General features: G+C 36.2%; 1 protein-coding gene across 1 annotated transcript in view; it reads right to left on the reverse strand.

Moving 5' to 3' along the window:
• ADAMTSL1 (ADAMTS like 1) overlaps positions 1-7,864 on the reverse strand; it is a 301,999-nt gene extending 294,135 nt beyond the window's left edge. The window contains exons 1-2 of the mRNA XM_030467596.1: positions 7,841-7,864; positions 7,175-7,294 (exon numbers count right to left, since the gene is read on the reverse strand). Coding sequence (XP_030323456.1) covers positions 7,175-7,294; positions 7,841-7,864 — 144 coding nt within the window. The remainder of the gene's footprint in view (positions 1-7,174; positions 7,295-7,840) is intronic.
• Positions 7,865-19,085: the final 11,221 nt, after the last annotated feature.

Consider the following 19,085-nt stretch of genomic DNA (forward strand, 5'->3'; position numbering starts at 1 on the left):
TACTCCTTTTCTCCTTCCAGAGGGCAAAATGTTCCTCAGAACTGAGCAGTGTCCTTGGCTCTGCACACCAGTCTCTAGCTGTAACTATAAAAATTGAGTGTTATCAGTCCCAGAAGCAGACACTGACTGAGAAACTTGCTGTTAATTTCAGCAAGTGCAGCTACTTACAAGAGACTTAGCTGAAAGCAGAAGTACAGGAGAGAGAATTACCTTTATCCTGGCCCAAACCAGGACACCTGTGCAAATAATAATTTCTATAGGATGATTAATACTCTTTGGATTGAAGGCATACAAAGTTATGCTAGATGATGCAAAAATTGAGTACATTTTTTTCAGAAGCTCACTCTAGCAACAGCAACTCTCTGTGTAGAAGAAAAAGTATTATAGCAGATTGTAATTTAAAGGCTAGATATCATGTATTCCATACATATTAACAGAATTTTTCTCATAAACCCACTGGTTTGACTCTACCACTAGTCTTTTACTGCTTGCTTTCCCAAAAGTCTGCAAAAAATATGGTATGATCAGACTGAAAAACATCTAACTATAAAACATAACAGTGTATAGCCAAAATATTTGGATACATTGCTGTACTACTAATCTGAAAACTGTAAGTAAGGAGTAGGAGCCATAGAAGTCAATAGAATAGAACTGAAGCTGACCTGAATGTAATTTTCAAATAAGGATTTAATAATGCAGTTAAGATTTATGGAATGCTAATTAAAAATGCCAAAAGATTAAATACATTCATCATGATTTGACTGTTCAGTATGTGGCAACTGGCTATTGAAAGTACAGTCGTGCTTAATGGTACTGCAACAGAGGATGTAATTAGAATTTATTCTGATTATGTGGCCATCCCTAGCTTTTTTATTATTCTAAATCTAGATATTAAGAGCTGAGTAAGTACTACAAAACTGTTCTGCAAACAGCCACTTGTTTCTATGTATGGGCTACAAACCCATTTGCTGATTTCATTATCTGAACACTTCTGAAAGTTTGTGTTCTTGATTATCATCAGTGTAAGCTTCAAGGAAATCATGAGATGAGGACCACACTAACATTCTTTAAAAAAAAAAAAAAAAAAAAGGAAAGAGACCGAAGCAGAGGGAAACAGACTCTGTCATCATTGGCAGTGAAGATGTAAGAATCCAAGCTTTCTGATCATTGGTATAAACCATACAGCCATCCACTCTTACTGAAATTAACACAGTTCAGTAGGAACAGTTTCTAAAAGCCTTCAACAGTGACCTAAACCAGAGGCAACCCAATAAAACAAGGCCAGCACATGCTAGTATATGTGACAGCTAAGAAATATGCAGGCATACAGACTTACTTTTAGGTCAGAAATCTAAATTACTAAATTTAGACTCTGAATCCTGCCAGTGACTTTTAAGTAGTACAAATTTCTAAGAATAGTGCTGTAGCATAGCTTAGCGTGACCCAAAAAGGAAAAAGTTGAAGTGTTTCTAACATTTGCTAATCCCTCCGATGTCCTACCTCTCCCTTAGACAGTAGAAGCTCCTGATGCTGGATTCTCCAGCACTCATCCTCAGCACACAGCCTGAGCCTGTGTGAACAGGGAATGGAAAAAACCAATCCTCCTTTTATTTGCAGTGATGCTGAGAGGCATTCTCCAAAGGTGGAGGACTGCAGACTGTCTCTAAAGAGGCACTCCTGATCCCATTGTCTCTATGCTTATGTTCAGCTCAGCTAAGAAAGCTCTATGCAATTGGAAAGCAAGAGAAGTGTTCTTGAAAAGCCTGCAGTCCTAAAGCATCACAGGCCATCATTTAGAAATCTCTTTATAACTGCTGAAAAAGCAAAACTGAAAGAATAAGCTGTCAGTTGTTCCTCTAGTCTGTTTCAGACAACTTAGAAAAGAGAATGTGCTACAATGTCTACATGACTTTAGGATTCTGAGACTCATGATGCAAACGTGGCATCTAGATAGGCATATGCTCATTGTAGAGGTCTATGTGTAGGTACCTATGTGTGTTTAGCTATATACAGCATGTATGTATCATATATGCACATACAAATAAAGAAAACAAAGAGAACTTCAAAGATATACCAGCCTGAGAAAGAAATATGAAATTATGGGGAATAGCAAACTTGCAAGCAGCCAAAGCTTCACAACCATATTTTTTACTATCGTATCAGTTAATATTTATACATTAGAAAATCAGCAAACATTTGCTTAGTAGGAGGAAAAGGTACTGGTCAGGGATGTAATATAAATCCAAAATAGGAACGTTTTCCTCCAAAATTTTTAAATGAGTGTAGAGAAACAAGATAAACCAGGTGCCTCGAGTTGCCAAAGAGTGGGTGTGAGTCCACCTGTGCCTGGTTAGGGCAGGCCCCCTATTACCAGGGGGCCAATAAAGGTGGGACACACACCCACAAGGAGGAAGCTCACTCTTGTGTGAGGCCATGGAGAGACCAGCAGCTCGTCAAGCCTCAGGAGCAAGAAAGGCTCCTCCTGCTACAAATGAGTTCATCATAGCATCATCACTAGTTGTTAAAGGTTATAGCTCTTTTCAGTTATACTTTGGTTTCTATTGAACAATTTAAGATAAAACTTATGAACGCTGGTACAGAAAGAAGCTTGGAATACCTCAGATCAGTATCCTGTCTTCCTTTCTAGAAACCTTTTAGATAATTCTTTCATCTGTTTGATGCTTGCCCTATAAACATTGATCATTTGTTTTAAAAAGCTAGAGCTATACATATTTTCAGTAATAACTCTTCTTAGCTAATATCATTCATGAATTATTTTCACTATTTATTTACCCTACAGTTGCAGTTTAAATGTTCAAAAACCCATTATTAAAATGCACACACAGAGAATACCCATATTTTATTAGAGCAAAATAAGCTAGTAACTATTTGAACTGAGTTCACAAAGAGTGGAAATAATAATGAATAAAAGAGTTAGCACAACTTCACTGAAAGAAAAAGCTACTTAATCTGATGGCAAATAGGGAAATTTTCATTTGTAAGAACAAGGTAATCTATCATAGATATGAATAAATTTAACACAAGCATATATATCATTGTATAAGCAATGGATTTGTTGTGTTCTAATTTATCATTTTTCTAATGTGGGCAGGGCTAATAACAGTCTATCTAAAAACTGCCTTCTTTTCTCCTTTCCTCCTGCATGAAGTCCAGCACTAGATACAGCCACAAGACAATTTTGGCAGTTCTGGGTCCTGGATTCAAAGTTTTTGAATGTAATAGGGTATTTTGGGTTGCTGGTTTGTTTGTTTGTTTGGGGTTTTGTTTTATTTGCTTGTTTTTTCATTAATTTACTTTTATTTATTTTTCCTAAGCAGAAGTGTCTTGATTGGCTTTCTAAACTAAAAAGAAAAATAAAGGAAAAGTTAGGAATAAAAAACATTCAATGTTAATGTTTTTATTTTAAAAGGAAAGTAAATAATATCATTAATAGGCATACAGAAAAATGGAAAGGAAAGCATTAGAATATTTTGCTATGTGAGTAATTGTAGACTTTTCTAATTGAGAAAAATGGAAAATTACTATCACCCATCCTTTTGTTTTTGTTTTGTTTTCAGTGATCTACAGGTACCTAAACATATTTAATACTTTTCCTTTTTATAGCAGGTGAAACTTAAAGATGAAAACCTTGGTCACCTTAGAGCAATTTAGTCAGGAGGCAAAAGTACTTAAGCTGTTCACACTGGAAATGGTTCAAGCTCAAAACAGAAAGCTAACAAGGAGCAGTCATGAATGTGGGTTGAATCATGAAACAAACATTTTGCAAAATACTTTTAAAAAAAATTACTAGGGTATATTAAAGAACTTGACACTTATCAGTTGTACAAAGGATGATGTTATTCAATAAACTCAGAACATATTATCAGCTGGTGACCAAGTGATTTTTCTGAACTGATGAAGCAGATGAGCTAGATCATATGAAAGAAAAGAATCCCACTATCTGAGATCAAGTTTTCCTTTACCTGGATAAAAAATTAAAAGGCTGCTCTCATCTCTAAAGATAAAAAGGTTCTCACAGAGAAATTATTCTTAACCTGTGTCCAAGGAGCATCTTGTTGTCCTAAAGCAACCAACTGGTATGACATTCAGAAATCATGTTCTATCATGCCACGCAGCTGCTATATGCGGTCTGAGAAATCTGTGCCCTAATGGCTGTCCAGATGACTCCAGAAAAAAACCCAGTTTGATTTGGACCTCCAGGAGGATGGTATTTTTCAGAGAATTTTTAAATATTTCCTGGTCTCTGGGTGGAAATAGAATTTTCAACAGCTTTGCTTAACACCCCAAAATATTGAGGTCAATCTCATGGTTTTGCCAGGAGAGACTCATGATTATCAAATAGTTGAGTTGGCAGCAACATACATAGGACTATCTTGCACCAGAGAGATCTGTTTGCTCTTTGTAGAGCAAATACAAGGTAAAGGTAGTCAGAATAACTTCTAAATCTCAATCACCAGCCTGGATTTTCCCAGAAAGCATCAATCAGCTTATGTTGTCATCAGCAAAAAAGACAAAGGTAAAAGATTTTTATAAATGATAACTTAGACACTAATTGTAGAGCTATAATTGAGGCTCTGGGGACACACAGGTTTCGAAAAATAGCAAATAGGTAACCCTGTCCTATGTTAGGATAGGATTCCTAAGATTCCTAAGGATTCCTAAGAAAGGATTCCTAAGAAAGATCAAAAATGGGAGAGTTATTAGAGAAGTATCATAAAAGAAGTTGTTTTGCCTGTGTCTCATTTGTTAGGAAGACATCTTTGCAGTAGATTTCCTCATTAGTTACACCATGATCACAGCAGAAATAACAGGAAAAAGGGACTGATCCTTTGAATTGAGCTTGTGATTTCTGCTCCAGTAAACTATACCTCTGCAACAGTGTTTGTATCACTCCAGCAAAGCCATTCATAATTTTTTTTGTAGTAAGTTAGTAATCATATACTCTTTGTTTGTGTAGATGTCTTATGTGTTATCTTCAGCTTGATAAAGATGCTGAGCACTCATTGTATCTGAGGTTAGTAGTTCCCCTCTGAATTTATTGCTATGATATGTGAGGTGAATTGAAAAAATAAAGGAACATTCTATCTGAGACAGAGCATCCAAGAAAAGTGGATGCTTTTGATGTTGATGTCTGTGAGCCTTTCTGTCTACATCCATAAAATAGGAGCAACATACTGTCTATGCCACAGATATTTAGGAGAAAATTCACTAATATTTAAGAAACAGATATTTCAGATAAGTGCCAGAGAAAAACCTTTGGTGAAATTAATGCTTGTCTTTGAAACAGAGTCTGCATAGCAGGCAGCAAACAAGTCATAAAGGTACATTTAAGATATTTAAAATATGACACGGATACATTTAAAATGCTTCAGAGAAAATACAGAAAATTTCCTTCAAGTACTTCCATGCTACCTCTTCCCTTCTGAATCAGTCATGCAGAGAAAACAGTAGGGCTTCCATCGTTGAAGATGGTATCACAAACAGATTAGGTTGGAATGAAAGTTCCCTAAGTTATACTTAAGTCAATGTTACAAAGACATATATTCTGTGAAAAATACTTCAAGTGTGGATGTGTCTTCATGCATCCATAGATGCACAGAAAGATCACAGGAATGATACAGTATCATTTTGTGATTATAATTTTAAAAGAACATTAACTTGGAGTCAAATCTATGGCTGATTTTCAGAGTACTTTCTGCTCATGCAAACACAATCATGTCACATTTATAAAACAGCCATAAATACAGAAAAAAACCACATTAGTTCACTAGTACTGACAGATGATAATAAAATGCTCCCTGCCTCTCTGGGATGCAGAGAATAAATGCTTTATTGAATAACAATTTCAGCCATACTCCCACAAGAAGTGTATGGAGGTAGCAGAAGCCTGGTGCTCTGTTAGTGAATCTTGTCCTGGCACTGAAGTGGCTGCTTGGTACAGTTCTGAACTGCCATAAAATTATCCAGAGTGACAGAACAAAGTTTTGGTTTTGCCTGACCTGAAATCTCTTTGTAAAGCACCAAGAATAACTTATCTGAAAGCAGACAGGTTAGCACAAACACAGTGGACTGTTTAATGACTTCATTCCTTTTGTTAACTGGATTCCTTAACCTGAGCAACAAGACTTAACAAAAGACATCCATCCAACCTCATCCTTCTAAAGTCCTAGCTAAACATCCTCCCACCAATGATAATTGCTTAATATTCCATCATGCACTAAAAAAGGTAACCAGATATTGCACTCTGAGGCTATGAGAAAAAGTTGATTAAAAAGGCAGCCAGGGTGGCTGTGCCAACACTTAATTATTCTAAAATTGCTTTTCTTTATGTTTCCTGTCTTACAGTCGTTCTTTTGAACATTAATCCCTAAAATACACCACCAAATCATGGTAATATCAGAAGCCAATGGACCAGCACTTCTGGTAAGCCACAATATGTTGGAAATCATATCAGCTCTTGAAACTATTAGACCTATGCATTTTCTGTAGTTTAAAATCAGCTGACTTGCTTTAATTTATATCAAAGCATGATTAAGCATGACTCCCATTTTTTTTCACATTTTCTTTCTTCAAAACCATCAGAGAATTAACTGCTATTGAGATGTTAAATCTTTCAGTTCTGAAACATCTTACCAGACATGCACAGGAGAAGAGAAAAAATATATTTTTCATAAAGGCATTTCCCCTGCTTGTTGGATTCCTTGGTGCAATGTATAAAATTATTTTTTAAAATGTATTTATTTTATATAACATGTGAATTTAATGTTAGCCTTTCATATTTAATGAAATATAACAACTCCATTTGCATGGAGTCCATTTCCCTGGAGTCCAAATAAATCAATCGCAGCAAATTAGATGGCCAAAATTCTGAATGATAAACATTTTCATCGGAAAGTGAAAGACCAATCTATTCTTCTTTTGAAAAAGCCTGTTCTTAAAATAATGAAACCACATAAACATCTGAAACCCATCCTATTAACAAGTCTTTATTTACATGGAATGTATAATATTTTTAGAATGACATTTTTTATATATAAAAAATCTAGTATTGTAACTTCCATAGATTGATGAAGCAGAATGAAAGCTCTACGGCAAAAATCTGTATTTCTGAAAGCATTCCTGATCATTCTTTAGAATAATAGACAATTCCTACCAGGTCTTCTGTTTTGTGGTTATTCAGCAGATCAGATAGGAAATCATCATGAAGACTTTCCCTCCGAATCAAAGTAAATTCACGTAGGAAAACTGCTTCTTGATTTTGGTCTCCACAAACCTAGAAGGAAAACATTATATTAAGAAAAGCAAAATTTCGGTTCTGTCAGAGACACAGTCATGAGATCCAGATCATTCAAACCGGGGGATTTAAACATCCCCAATGGTTATTTGCCTTCCAATGTTAAACTCTTTTAAAATGGGTCAGAAGTGGCACTAATGAAAGCAAAACCATGCATTTAAAGAAAGTCAGTAGTCAAGAAGTAATTGTCATTTACACAAGACTCTTTTTTGAAATTAGTTTCTATTAGTTTCTATCGTATTACTTACTGCTACGATTTGTAAGGCAGTTAACAGTAAAAACCTTATTAGTAGTATAATTACTCATGATTCTCTCGGATTTTATGACAAAACTAATTTGAAAATTAAGCATATGAGAGAAAGTAAGATATTAAATACCAGGCAGCAGAAAGGTAGCAGTGACATTTACAGTGAGAGATGAGGAATTTAGGTTTTCAACAAGTCAAGTTGTGTCAACATCCATTTTGATTTAAACTCTGATCTAAACAGCACAGAAACCTGCATATATATTTCAACTCTGAATTACTCTCACTAAAGCTAGCAACAACATTCTGCCTTATTGTCTGCACACTTGGAAGTGAAAGAGGGCCACACTTTTGTATGGATGACAAGGGTTTTACTGCATCCCACAGCCCTCCAAGACACAATCATGTAAGAAGAAAACACATCCTGGAATACTCACTGGTGTGCCTAAGCGGCTTCTAGCTGACAAATGAACTTGATTAGTGCCACTAGTGCCTCAAGCCACCACAAAATCTCATAGAGAATTCTGAAACAAGAATGTGATTATCTTTGCCTTTAATCTTCCATGGCTTTGTGTTTCAGTTTTGACCCAAACTTTCTTTTTTTTTATTCTCCAAGATGGAATTAGAATAGGTAGAGAGGGGTACAGTTTCTATACAAGGTCCCAGTCTCAGAATTTATTTTTGTCTGGCTCAAAATCTGAGTTCTGAAAGCTGTTTGCCTTTACTGAGGTCTGTGTAAGAACTGGAAATTCTGTGTAAGAACTGGATTTTACAGCCTGATTCTGCCACTGTAAATAACTCTGAACACTTTTTAAGATATGCATAATTTAAAATCTGTTTTGTATTTTCTCTTCTAGAAATTTCTTATTTATGAGTACATTACATATTTTAGAGGAATAAATGCAAAAAGAGATACTACTATAATTAAGGACATCACTCTCCAAATGTTAAGTTTCTGTGTTACACACTAGTACACTGGTCCTTCAGAAACGTTCAAGTTTTTCTAAACAGATTTTCTCAGTCTTCAAAGTCAAATATGCAGGCCTAGGTGATCAAAGAGGCTGTGTTAATATATTTGTACTAGGGCTGACAATTTGAAGACCTTACTGGCATGAAATCAGCTTTAGGCTTAAATGAAAGACTGGAAGAATCCATGTCTAGTATGAACTGAGAGATAAGGCAGACTCCAAAACGGGAAAGCTGGACAGAGACTTTTTACAAGGTTGTGTACTGGTATGACAAGGGGTAATTTCTTTAAACTGAAGAGTGGATAGATTTAGATTAGACATTAGGATGACATTCTTCACTATGAGAGTGGTGAGACACTGGAATCTGGAAGCTGTGGATTGCCCTCTCCTTGGAAGTGTTCAAGGCCAGACTGGACAGCGTGTTCAGCAGCCTAGGCTTGTGGGAGATGTCTTTGTCCATGGCATGATGTAATGGTCTTTAAGGTCCCTCCCAATCCACACCATTCTATGCCTGTCTGCTGATGCTGTGATATTTGCTTCATTTCTAGTCCACCATAACAAAATGGAAGGCAGAGGAGAGCTATTGTAATAAACCTGCCCCAAATGACCAAGTAAAGTTCCCAGTGACTCCCATAGTCCAATGTCAAATGTGCCAAATGGGTCTAGATAACATACGAACATCTCTGTTACTAGCATGGTTCACAGCCACCTACTGGAGTGGTGTCATTACACAGAAAACATTTAACACCACATGAAGACAAGAGAAAGCTCAGATGCTTGTACACATGACTCACACTGCCACAGCAAGTAGAAAGCTTATAAGAAAGTAGTCAGATTCTTGGGATGTCATCCATGTTTTCATCTCATCTTCAATTCTTTATAGCCCTTCAATCATCTCTGCTGAAGGTACAAGGGACTGTTTTAGGCCTAAGGTAACTGCTGTGAGCAGAATTTCTCTCTACCATTACACTGGCTTGAACTGGAGTTCTCATTGTTCATGCAGAATTCTTTTGAAAGTAACCTTTAAAAGATTTCCAGCTTTCCTTGGCATTGAGAGTTAGTAGTTATTTCTTGCTTAACAGCCCTCACATATTAAGGCTTTGGGCCTCAGCTTGCTAACTTTCTTTTAAATGGGAGGGTTGTCTAATTTTACCAATAAAAGTCCTAAGCTGTAATTTTTTAGTCCTGCAATGTCTTCTTCTGATGTCTCAAAATATGATTCCTGGAATATATACCAAATGGAATGGTTCCAAAATATGTCCTGGAAAGTATAAGTTTAATGGCAGAAAACAAGCAAACAAACAAATAAGTCTATATCCCCGTGGAAAAAAAAAATTCCCGAGACCTGAATATCAACAGTATTGTTTTTTCATTCCAGTCTTTCCAAACAGTAATGATATTTTTTTTCCTGAATTAGCAGTCTGTCTCTTAGGAAACTGGCTACTGTTTGTAGTTGGTTTGTAGGCTTAGAATTTTTAAAGAGAGAAGGAGGTTCTTATCTGGCTTCTCTGAAGGTATTCACAAAGTACCTTAAAATACAAACCCAAATAGAGATTTATTTCCCAAGGGAATGTTTTATTTAATGGTGAAATGTTCCCACCAGAAATCTTTTTGCTTGTCTTGAAATATATTTAATCTTTTTTATTTTTCTCCCTGCCTTTACACAGAGACTGAATTCATGATAATCTTAAGGGTAATGCCCTGACTTCTTTTAAAGCTTTGTGAAGGAAATATGGCTTTTTGCTAATTATTTTCAGTTCTTAAACAGCCACAATAGAAGAGCCTGGTTAATGTATTCATTGAAGGAATTATTTAAGCTCCATTTCAGTCCCTCATTATAAATGAACAAAAGAAACAAAAGGTGATTTGCACTCAAGAATTACAGCATGAAGTGTCCCTTAAACAAAATCACCAGCTACTAACATCTTGGACAGACATTAGCAATGATGGGGATAAATCTGTAAAGCACACACACGCCTACACTTGACCCACAGTGTTCCAACAAGGGAGAAAGCCAATATGGCCCCAATAAATGGAGTGGCAAAAATGCAGAATGCATAGAAACACAGCAATTCTCCTGCTGCCAGGCAACCTTGGCCATGAAAAGAAGGTGGAAGGGGGAAGCAGAGAAAGAACAAGAACAAGGGGGGAAAAAAAAATTAATAAAAGGACAGACTGTGGGGAAAAAAGGGAAAGTCAAATAGAAGCAAACAAATCAAAGTTATACAATTGCTTTTAAATTCTGCTGATGAGAGACTTCTTTTTAGCGGTAGTAAACACAAAAGGCACAAACATCAGAAAACTTTGTGAATAAGATCTGGAGTTATATTGGGGAACATTACCTAGTTTCCAATGTATTGGATTCACAGGAGATATTTAGATGAGCATGACTTGTGTTTCTCAAGCAAGTTATTCTTTTTATGAAAAAAACACTGTGGTTTGAGCAAGATAGAGTCTGAATTCAAGCCAGATTCATTCTGCAATGTATGCCAAACAAATGGTGTTGTTCAAAATTCTTTCAAGCAAACACACAAATTGCTATGTGACACACAATTAAAGGAAACCAAGACATATGGCCGGGAGAACTAATTTTCTAGCACTTGTTTCATTGCCTTACTTAGCTGATGATCAACAGGTAAGGAAAGATTTATTCCACTGTTATTTTAAAAAAAAATAATTAATTTTAAAATGTTCAGAATCAATATGCACCATGAGACAATGTAGGGAAATCATTCCGTAATCTTCAGAATGTTCATTTATTTACAGACCTGCAATATGTTCCTAAGAACAGAGCAGACAACAAACTACGCTGAAATGCATGAATAAATAATCATCTGTGATTAGCAAGATCAGTAATTTCCAAATGTTGTCTAATCAGCAGTACCTGATTTCAAATTGTTATTATTATCATGAAAGAAAGCAGAAAACAAGACTTACCATCGTTTTGCCATATATACCACAAATACTGGTGCTAGTATTAACCTAATTTATTGCACTTCATATTTTTGTGAGTGTTAGAAAAAATGCTACTAAAAAAATTTTCCTTTAGTAAGGAAATAGCTCATTATAAGTGTACACCCAGGAAAATAAATAAACTAGAGAATATAATGTAATCTTGGAAACAAATAATTTAAAGAAAATTCTTCATTCAAACCCATTTCTCTGAGGTTTTTTTGTTTGCTTTCTTTTTTTTTTTTTTTTTAATTTCAGGTGTATTCCAGAATCCTATAGGCTTCCTTCAGTAATTTTAACTGAGTTTTGAATAAGGAAATGGCCAACTTCTCCAGAATTGCTTCATCATCCTTCCTGTGCACTATGAGCACAATATTGTCCTCATGAAAATAAAATTTCACAATGATAGCCTTCACATTTCTTTTACTACTTAAATATTGAGCCATTAAGACCGAGATCATTATACACCAAAGAACCTCAAAGTAGAGAAACTGAACTAATCACTCAGGTTTTATTTTACTATTAAAATTTATTGTGCCACAGAATAATAAACTCTGTAAAAAAATTTCTGTGCTGAAATTATGGACTTTGAATCAACCCTAGTAACCCAGAGGAGATCAAGTATTGGAGGTGGATGGTCCTGCTTATTTCATTTATCTCTAACATATTAATGCAAAGTAAGACAAATACCACAAAATAATTCTTCACCAGTGGGATTCTTTAAACCATATTTTGGCAATTTTGACGTTGTATTGTTGGGCCTCTGACTATCTCTCTGCTTTATTAGGGACTGGAACTTCAGGAATGACCTGACTGTTGATGGGTATGTATTACAGTTTTACTTATTTCTGCTAATCAAATCATAATGTATTTACAGTGAATTTGATACTTACACTAGATATACATAGCTGAAACAAACATTAGAAAAAGGTAGTAAGACTATATTTATGGCCTGCAATTCAACCAGACAGGCTTCAGCTGCCTCATTTCTTTATAATAAAACAATTACTTTACTGGTCAGGTGAGTATGGTTTAGGGTTTGGTTTGTTTTTTTTTTTCTGAGTAGCTAAACTACTATTGTTTCCATCAATACAATTATTGGCTTTGTATTTTTTTATCAGATTCATAAATTTTTGTTACAACTTTAACAAGGGTGAAATGGATGCCAGTGTTTTTTCATGCTTATTAACTACTAAGACATCCAATAAGAATAGTATCATAAGGAGCAGCTTTGTAGCTTGAGATTTTGTGTAAATCTTCCCACTGTGATTGTCCTTGTATCTGAAGACTTGATTAATAGACTCCAAGGAAACTTCTTCTTCTCATTGGGTTTTTACGTCCTGTATTTTAGTTTAAAAACACAATTGATGGGATTTGTAATTCTTTCTGCCAATGGTAAGACTGGTTTTAATAAACGCAGAGTCCTTTTAAGTCTGAACAGTATGTTGATAAAGGAGTTGGGTACATTTTTTTTTCCCCTAGGGGAAAAAAAAATTATCTTTATAGGGTTGGAGGTTTCTTTTTTTATCTCTCCATATTTAGTATACCAAACCTCTATCACATGTGTTATCAATGAAGTCAGTTGGGTCAGACTCTTTCAATCACAATTTCTAACTACTCTCAGATCTTAATGCTCTATCTAAAGAAACAAATGGTTTCTGGAGATGATGATAGTGGAGCTGGGTATTTGACACAAACTAGAAAGTAACAGAACAGATATCCAGCTGGAATAAATTAGCATAGCTTCATCTAAAATACTGATTTACAGTATCTGGATAATTAGACCTGCTTTAACAAAAAATACCTAAATAATCTTTTTTTTTATTATTATTTTATTTTTATTTTATTTTATTTTAAATCACAGAGGACTAATTATTTATTCATCTTTCCATACACCCTTCTGGCTTTCAGAATATTTGAGTCCCAGTTGTCAGTGTGCAGTGGACAGTGAAAAAACTTCTGCCCAACGGTATGAGTTGGTGTATCCAGCCAGAGAACATTTCAATACCCTTATGAGCTGATGATAAACCACACTGCCTGTCCCAAGCACAGCCAAGGTGTCCCCTTCAACACTTATCCTACAGGATGTCTCCATATCTTCATGGACAACAGAGCACCCCTTTCATCACTTTCCTACAGTCAGTGATGAGAGAATTTCTGAAGCTGTTAGTCACATACCTTAGTGTCAGAGTTATTTGAAACTTGTTTTGTGTTAAGCAAACCTCTTTGTCTCATCAGATTGTGTTTTGCAGCATTTTTAGTGCTTCATAATATTGATAATATTGAAGGCTGGAGGACACATCCATTAACAGCCTAACCAGTTCAAATCATATAACTCATGCATTAAGACATTGATGTATTTTACATTACACATTAATAACTTTTGGATAAAGGAAAATACATCTTTTAGAAAGAGCATCCAGTCTCAAAATGCACCTCATCACTTCATGATTAGGCAGCATGAATTAATATCCTGTACTAGTGTAAGTGTATTGCACTAGAGAGACTCATTATGTCTGAATTCCTGCCTAAAATGCTTTTCAGTGCAGTTTGTCATATCTTCCTGTTTAAAATATGTTACAGTTTAACAACAAAAAAACAATTATGGTATATGCAAGTGTCTGGAATAGAGTTTTTTTCTTCCTCCGTTGCTGGTATAGTGCTGAGATTTGGCTTTAGTATGAGAACAATGTTGATAACACACTGATGTTTAAGTTGTTGCTAAGTAGTGCTCATACTAGCCAAAGACTTTTCATTTTCATGTGCCTCACCAGGAAGAAGCTGGGAGGAGTCACAATGTATACCAAGAAACATTGGAAAAAAAATGAGGTGGTGTTTCAACAGCTGTGAAACAGGCGCCATGATAAAAAAAAAATATATATCTTTACACCATTGAATTTAATCATGTCAAGTGATCACGCCATGATACAGCTTCCAAGAAACAATGTCAGAATTTATTTTTCATTACCAATTAATAAGATTATTTAAAACTAACTCTAGCTGACAGGGTGAAATATTATGTATCACCTGCTATAATACCCTTAGCAAAACAAACCCTCTGTGCTGAACTTACTTTTTCCTTCATATCTCAAGAATGGAAATAGGACCATGTTTTCTGGGTCCCACAGGACAGTGTGACTTCTAGTCTTTAAGTCTAGGGATAAAACTTCTATGGGAACTTGAATATCTACAGGCCACATGTGGGAAAACAGTCTGTGGAGGCTTAAGGATTCCATGTGCACATCAATATGATTGTATGAAATCGTTTATTAGCAACTTGCACTCACTTTACATAGAGAAGCCTTGTTTACACCATCTTATCAAGCAGGTGGCCTTGTACTCCAACCACACATACCATTCTCACAGAACCTTCTTCTCACATAATTATTTTCCTCTTCTGTTGCCAATTAGTTATCTCTTTCCCATTAGCTTATTCTCAGGCCTCTAACTAGGCCTCAATAACCATTAACCCAATGTGGCCTAAATTGAAGTAAGTCAGGATTGCTCACAACCTGGATATTTCTGAACTGTTTCCCCAACAGCCACAGAAAGCCAAATTTGTCTCCCTAAGAAGTGTATAGGTATCTCCAGTAGAGATTTCTTTTACAGTCACATTTTCATGAAGGATTTAAGTTCCATGCAAATAATTTCTAGGATAAAAACATTTTGTGCTACTACATCTATGCTCCAGGAAAAGGCAGCTGATGCTACAGATGGCAATGAAAAATTTTCAAAGAGCTAATGTACTCCAAATCTTAGAGTAAAAAGTTGAGACACTAAGAAAAACAGTTGCCAAAGAGCTCTCACTACTTCCTTAGTTTAATGCCACTATCATTCATCTCTTTGGCACTCTGGTAACACACAGCAGCAAGAAAAGCAGGAAAAAGGAACTCTCACACAATGGAAATGGAAATGATGGATGGGAACATATGGATAGCCAATTCCCACAGGCACTGAGAAGCTTAATCTTTTTCTGGTTTCAGAATACAGATCTTTTGAAAAGATCAGAAGTCAGAAAATGCAACAAATTCAAATTAAATTACTGCAGGTATCTAAGAAATTACTATTACAGTTTTATAATTTTTTCAAATATGAGGAAGATAAATAGAATCTATGTACTAAAATCCCCAGTATTTACTTTTGATCTTCTTGATATATCAGAAATGTGATGGGATGGCTCCTACAACTGGGGAGCTGGAATGGGAGGACACAGGATCTTTATGAACTGCAGACAGGGAAGACAAAGAGGGAGCATCACATTATGTCACTGACCAGTTAGACTGCATGGAGGTCTACCAGCAGATGGATGAGGAGCTGACAGAGAGTTTATGGGTCAGGATTAAGGGGAGGACAAGGGAAATTATAGTGGGAGTCTGCTACAGTTCACTCAGCCAGGATGACCAAGCAGATGAGGCCCTCTACAGACATAAAGGAGTAGCCCCACAATCACAAGCCTTAATCCTCATGGCAGATTTCAATTACAAAAAACACAGCAATGCCTAAGCAATCAAGAAAGTCCCTGGAAGGCACTGGTGATATCACCTTCTCCAAGTGACAGAGAAGACTGCTGGGGAATGTGAAGCTCAAGGGCAGCCTTGGCTGCAGTGACCATGAAATGGTGGAATTCAGGATTCCTAGGGCAGTCAGGAGAGCACACAGCAACCTCATTACCCTGGACTTCAGGAAAGAAGATGTTGGCCTCTTCAGAAACCTGCTTGGCTGAGTACTATGATGGGAGAAGAGCCCAGGAAAGCTGGTGAATATTCAAAGATCACCTCCTCCAAGATCAGGAGCAATGAGTTCCAATAAAGCCAAAGTCAGGCAAAAACTCCAGGAGGCCTCCATGGAAGAATGAGGATCTCCTGCACAAACTCAAACACACCAAAATAACTACACAAAAAAATCCCAGCCCCTGAAAAAACCTGAAACCCTGGCAGATGAAAAGGGGAAAGGTAAGACCCATTTTTAAAAGGGGAAAAAAAAAAAAAAAGACCCTACTACAAGGTAACGAGTCTAATCTTTGTGCCCAGCAAGATCATGGAGCAGATCCTCCTAGAAACTATACTAAGGCACATTGAAAACAAGGAGGTGGTTAGTAGCAATTACATGGCTTCTCCAACATTAAATCATGCCTGAAAAATTTGAAGGCCATATACAATGATGTCACAGTATCAGTAGGCAAACGAAGAGCCAATGACTTCATCATCTGGACTTGTTGCAAATTGTCTGAGAATTTCCCACATAATGTCTTGTTCTCTAAATTGGAAAGATGAGCTTCATGGATGGACCGCTTAGTGGATAAGGAACAATTTGGGTGGCGGCACCCAAAGAGTTTTGTTCAATGTCTTGATGTACAATGGGAGTGTTGACAAGTTGAGTTCCTGAGGGGCTGGCACTGGGACCAGTGCTGTTTCACATCTTTGTCTGAGACATGGATGGTGGAACTGAGTGCATCCTCAGCAGCTGACAAACTGCATTGTGCACTCGCAGTCCAGAAAGCCAACTGTATCCTGGGCTACATCAAAAGAAAAATGGTCAACAGGTTGAGGGAAGTGATTCCTCCCCTCTACTCTGATCTTATGAGACCTCACCTCAAGTACTGTGTCTTTCAGGAGCTCCTAACAGGGGAAGGACATGGACTTGTTGGAGTAAATCCAGAGGAGGGCCATGAAGATTGTCAGAGGGCTGCAGCACCTCCCTTGTGAAGAAAGGCGGAGAGAGTTGGGACTGTTCAGCCTGGAGAAGAGAAGGCTCTGAGGAGACTTCATTATAGTTCTCCAGTACCTAAAGGGAGCCTACAAGAAAATTACAGAGGGACTGTTTACAAGGGCATGTAGCGAGATGACAAGAAGTAATGTATTTAAACTGGAAAGTGGATAGGTTTGGATTGGACATTAGGAAGAAATTCTTCATTATAAAGGTGGTGAGACACTGGAACAGGTCACCCAGAGAAAGTGAGGATGTCCCATCCCTGGAAGTGTTAAAGGGGCTTTGAGCAACCTGATCCAGTGGGAGGTTTCCCTGTCCATTGCAGGAACTTTGGAATTAAATGACCTTTAAGATCCCTTCCAACCCAAACCATTCTATGATTCAATAATGATTCTGTGATTCTACTTTATTACATAGGTATCATACATTGAGAGAATAAAGGAAAAGGATAGGTAGGAAGTAATAGGAAGTAAACATTATAGTATTAGAAGACATTGTTATAGTCAATAGAGAAAAATGCAACATGCATAACACTGAATTAAACATGACAGCATACTTCAGTGGTGGAAAATTAATAAAAGGAAGTGATAATAAAAATTTTATTTGCTGTCTATATGACATAAGAAAAAAATATTTAAAATTCTAAAACACAGCACTTTTTTCTGATTTGTCCTGAACACTAAGAATGATATTGTTTGGTTAAAAACATATCTCTTCATGCTCTGTTGCTGATTTCTCAGTTTGAAATCTTCTTCCTTTTTTACACGTTTATGATTTCTTTGTCAGTAAACTTTAAAGAAAAAAAAACATGAGGTACATACAACTATCTCCAATCCAAGCTCGTGCTATATTGAAAATATCTTTAATTAATATTCTGCACAACTAAATATCAAAACAGCTTTAGATAAAGCACAGAGTAAGCAGAGAGTTTACAAGAGACCACTTACTAAATTCAAAATTGCTCCCAGTTTTTACTCATCTGCTCATTTAATATCAGAACCATTCCTCCCCCTTAATTAAACCCAGTGAAAAATTTCTTTTACATATAAGTTATTGCTCAAAGGGTTAGCAAAAATTTCATTTTTTTTCATTGTCTATTTAAATGGAGTTGACTGGAGTTGACTGTCATAACAGCTGAGTAAACACTCAAAATATTTTTCCTAAAATAAATTCTACAAATTTGATGTTACAACATCACAAACCTGCTTATTCTTATCCCACTTGCATTTAGAGCAGTTCTTTATTGTTTTTTAAAGTTAAATAAGAAATGTCTTTCTATAAACTTCAGTGACTTTATGTGAGCCTTTGCTCTCTCTTGCAAATAAACTCAACTTGGTTTTAATGATCTGTTATCAGTCTTTAACCATCTCTAAATATTGATCACTCTTCAAAATTCAGAGTCTTGCTCCTCAATAACCTATAAATCAGTAAATCAATGCGCTATATCACCAAGCGTGAGATTCTGTGGTGACACAAAGCAATAAAAAAGCTGGATGACATTCTGCAAACAAATCTGCTTGTGGATAACCTGCGAACAGATAGGTGTACAGATTCAATGAATAATTTACTGCACAAAAGCTTGTTCAGCAATAACAATTTCCAAAATAAAATTAAGCAGCTTGCGTAAAATGAAACAACCATCTCACTCCAGTTTCTAAAAACAGGGATACTGACCATAAAAATTACTTTCATATTTGGTTCACCAGTGAGTAAGAATAAGGTTAAGTGGGACAGGGCATAAGATAGAGACAGAGCAGTACTTCATCACGTAGCCTGTTTGTTTAGATACCTCTCTAAATTGTCTCTAAACTGCAGATGAAGATGTTTGGTCCTCATTATGTTGCATTTTTATAACTTTTTAACTTTTTGCCATCTTGCCTCTTCTGATTAGAACTGC

The sequence above is a fragment of the Calypte anna genome, chromosome Z, assembly GCF_003957555.1.
Source record: "Calypte anna isolate BGI_N300 chromosome Z, bCalAnn1_v1.p, whole genome shotgun sequence".
Lineage (NCBI taxonomy): Eukaryota > Metazoa > Chordata > Aves > Apodiformes > Trochilidae > Calypte > Calypte anna.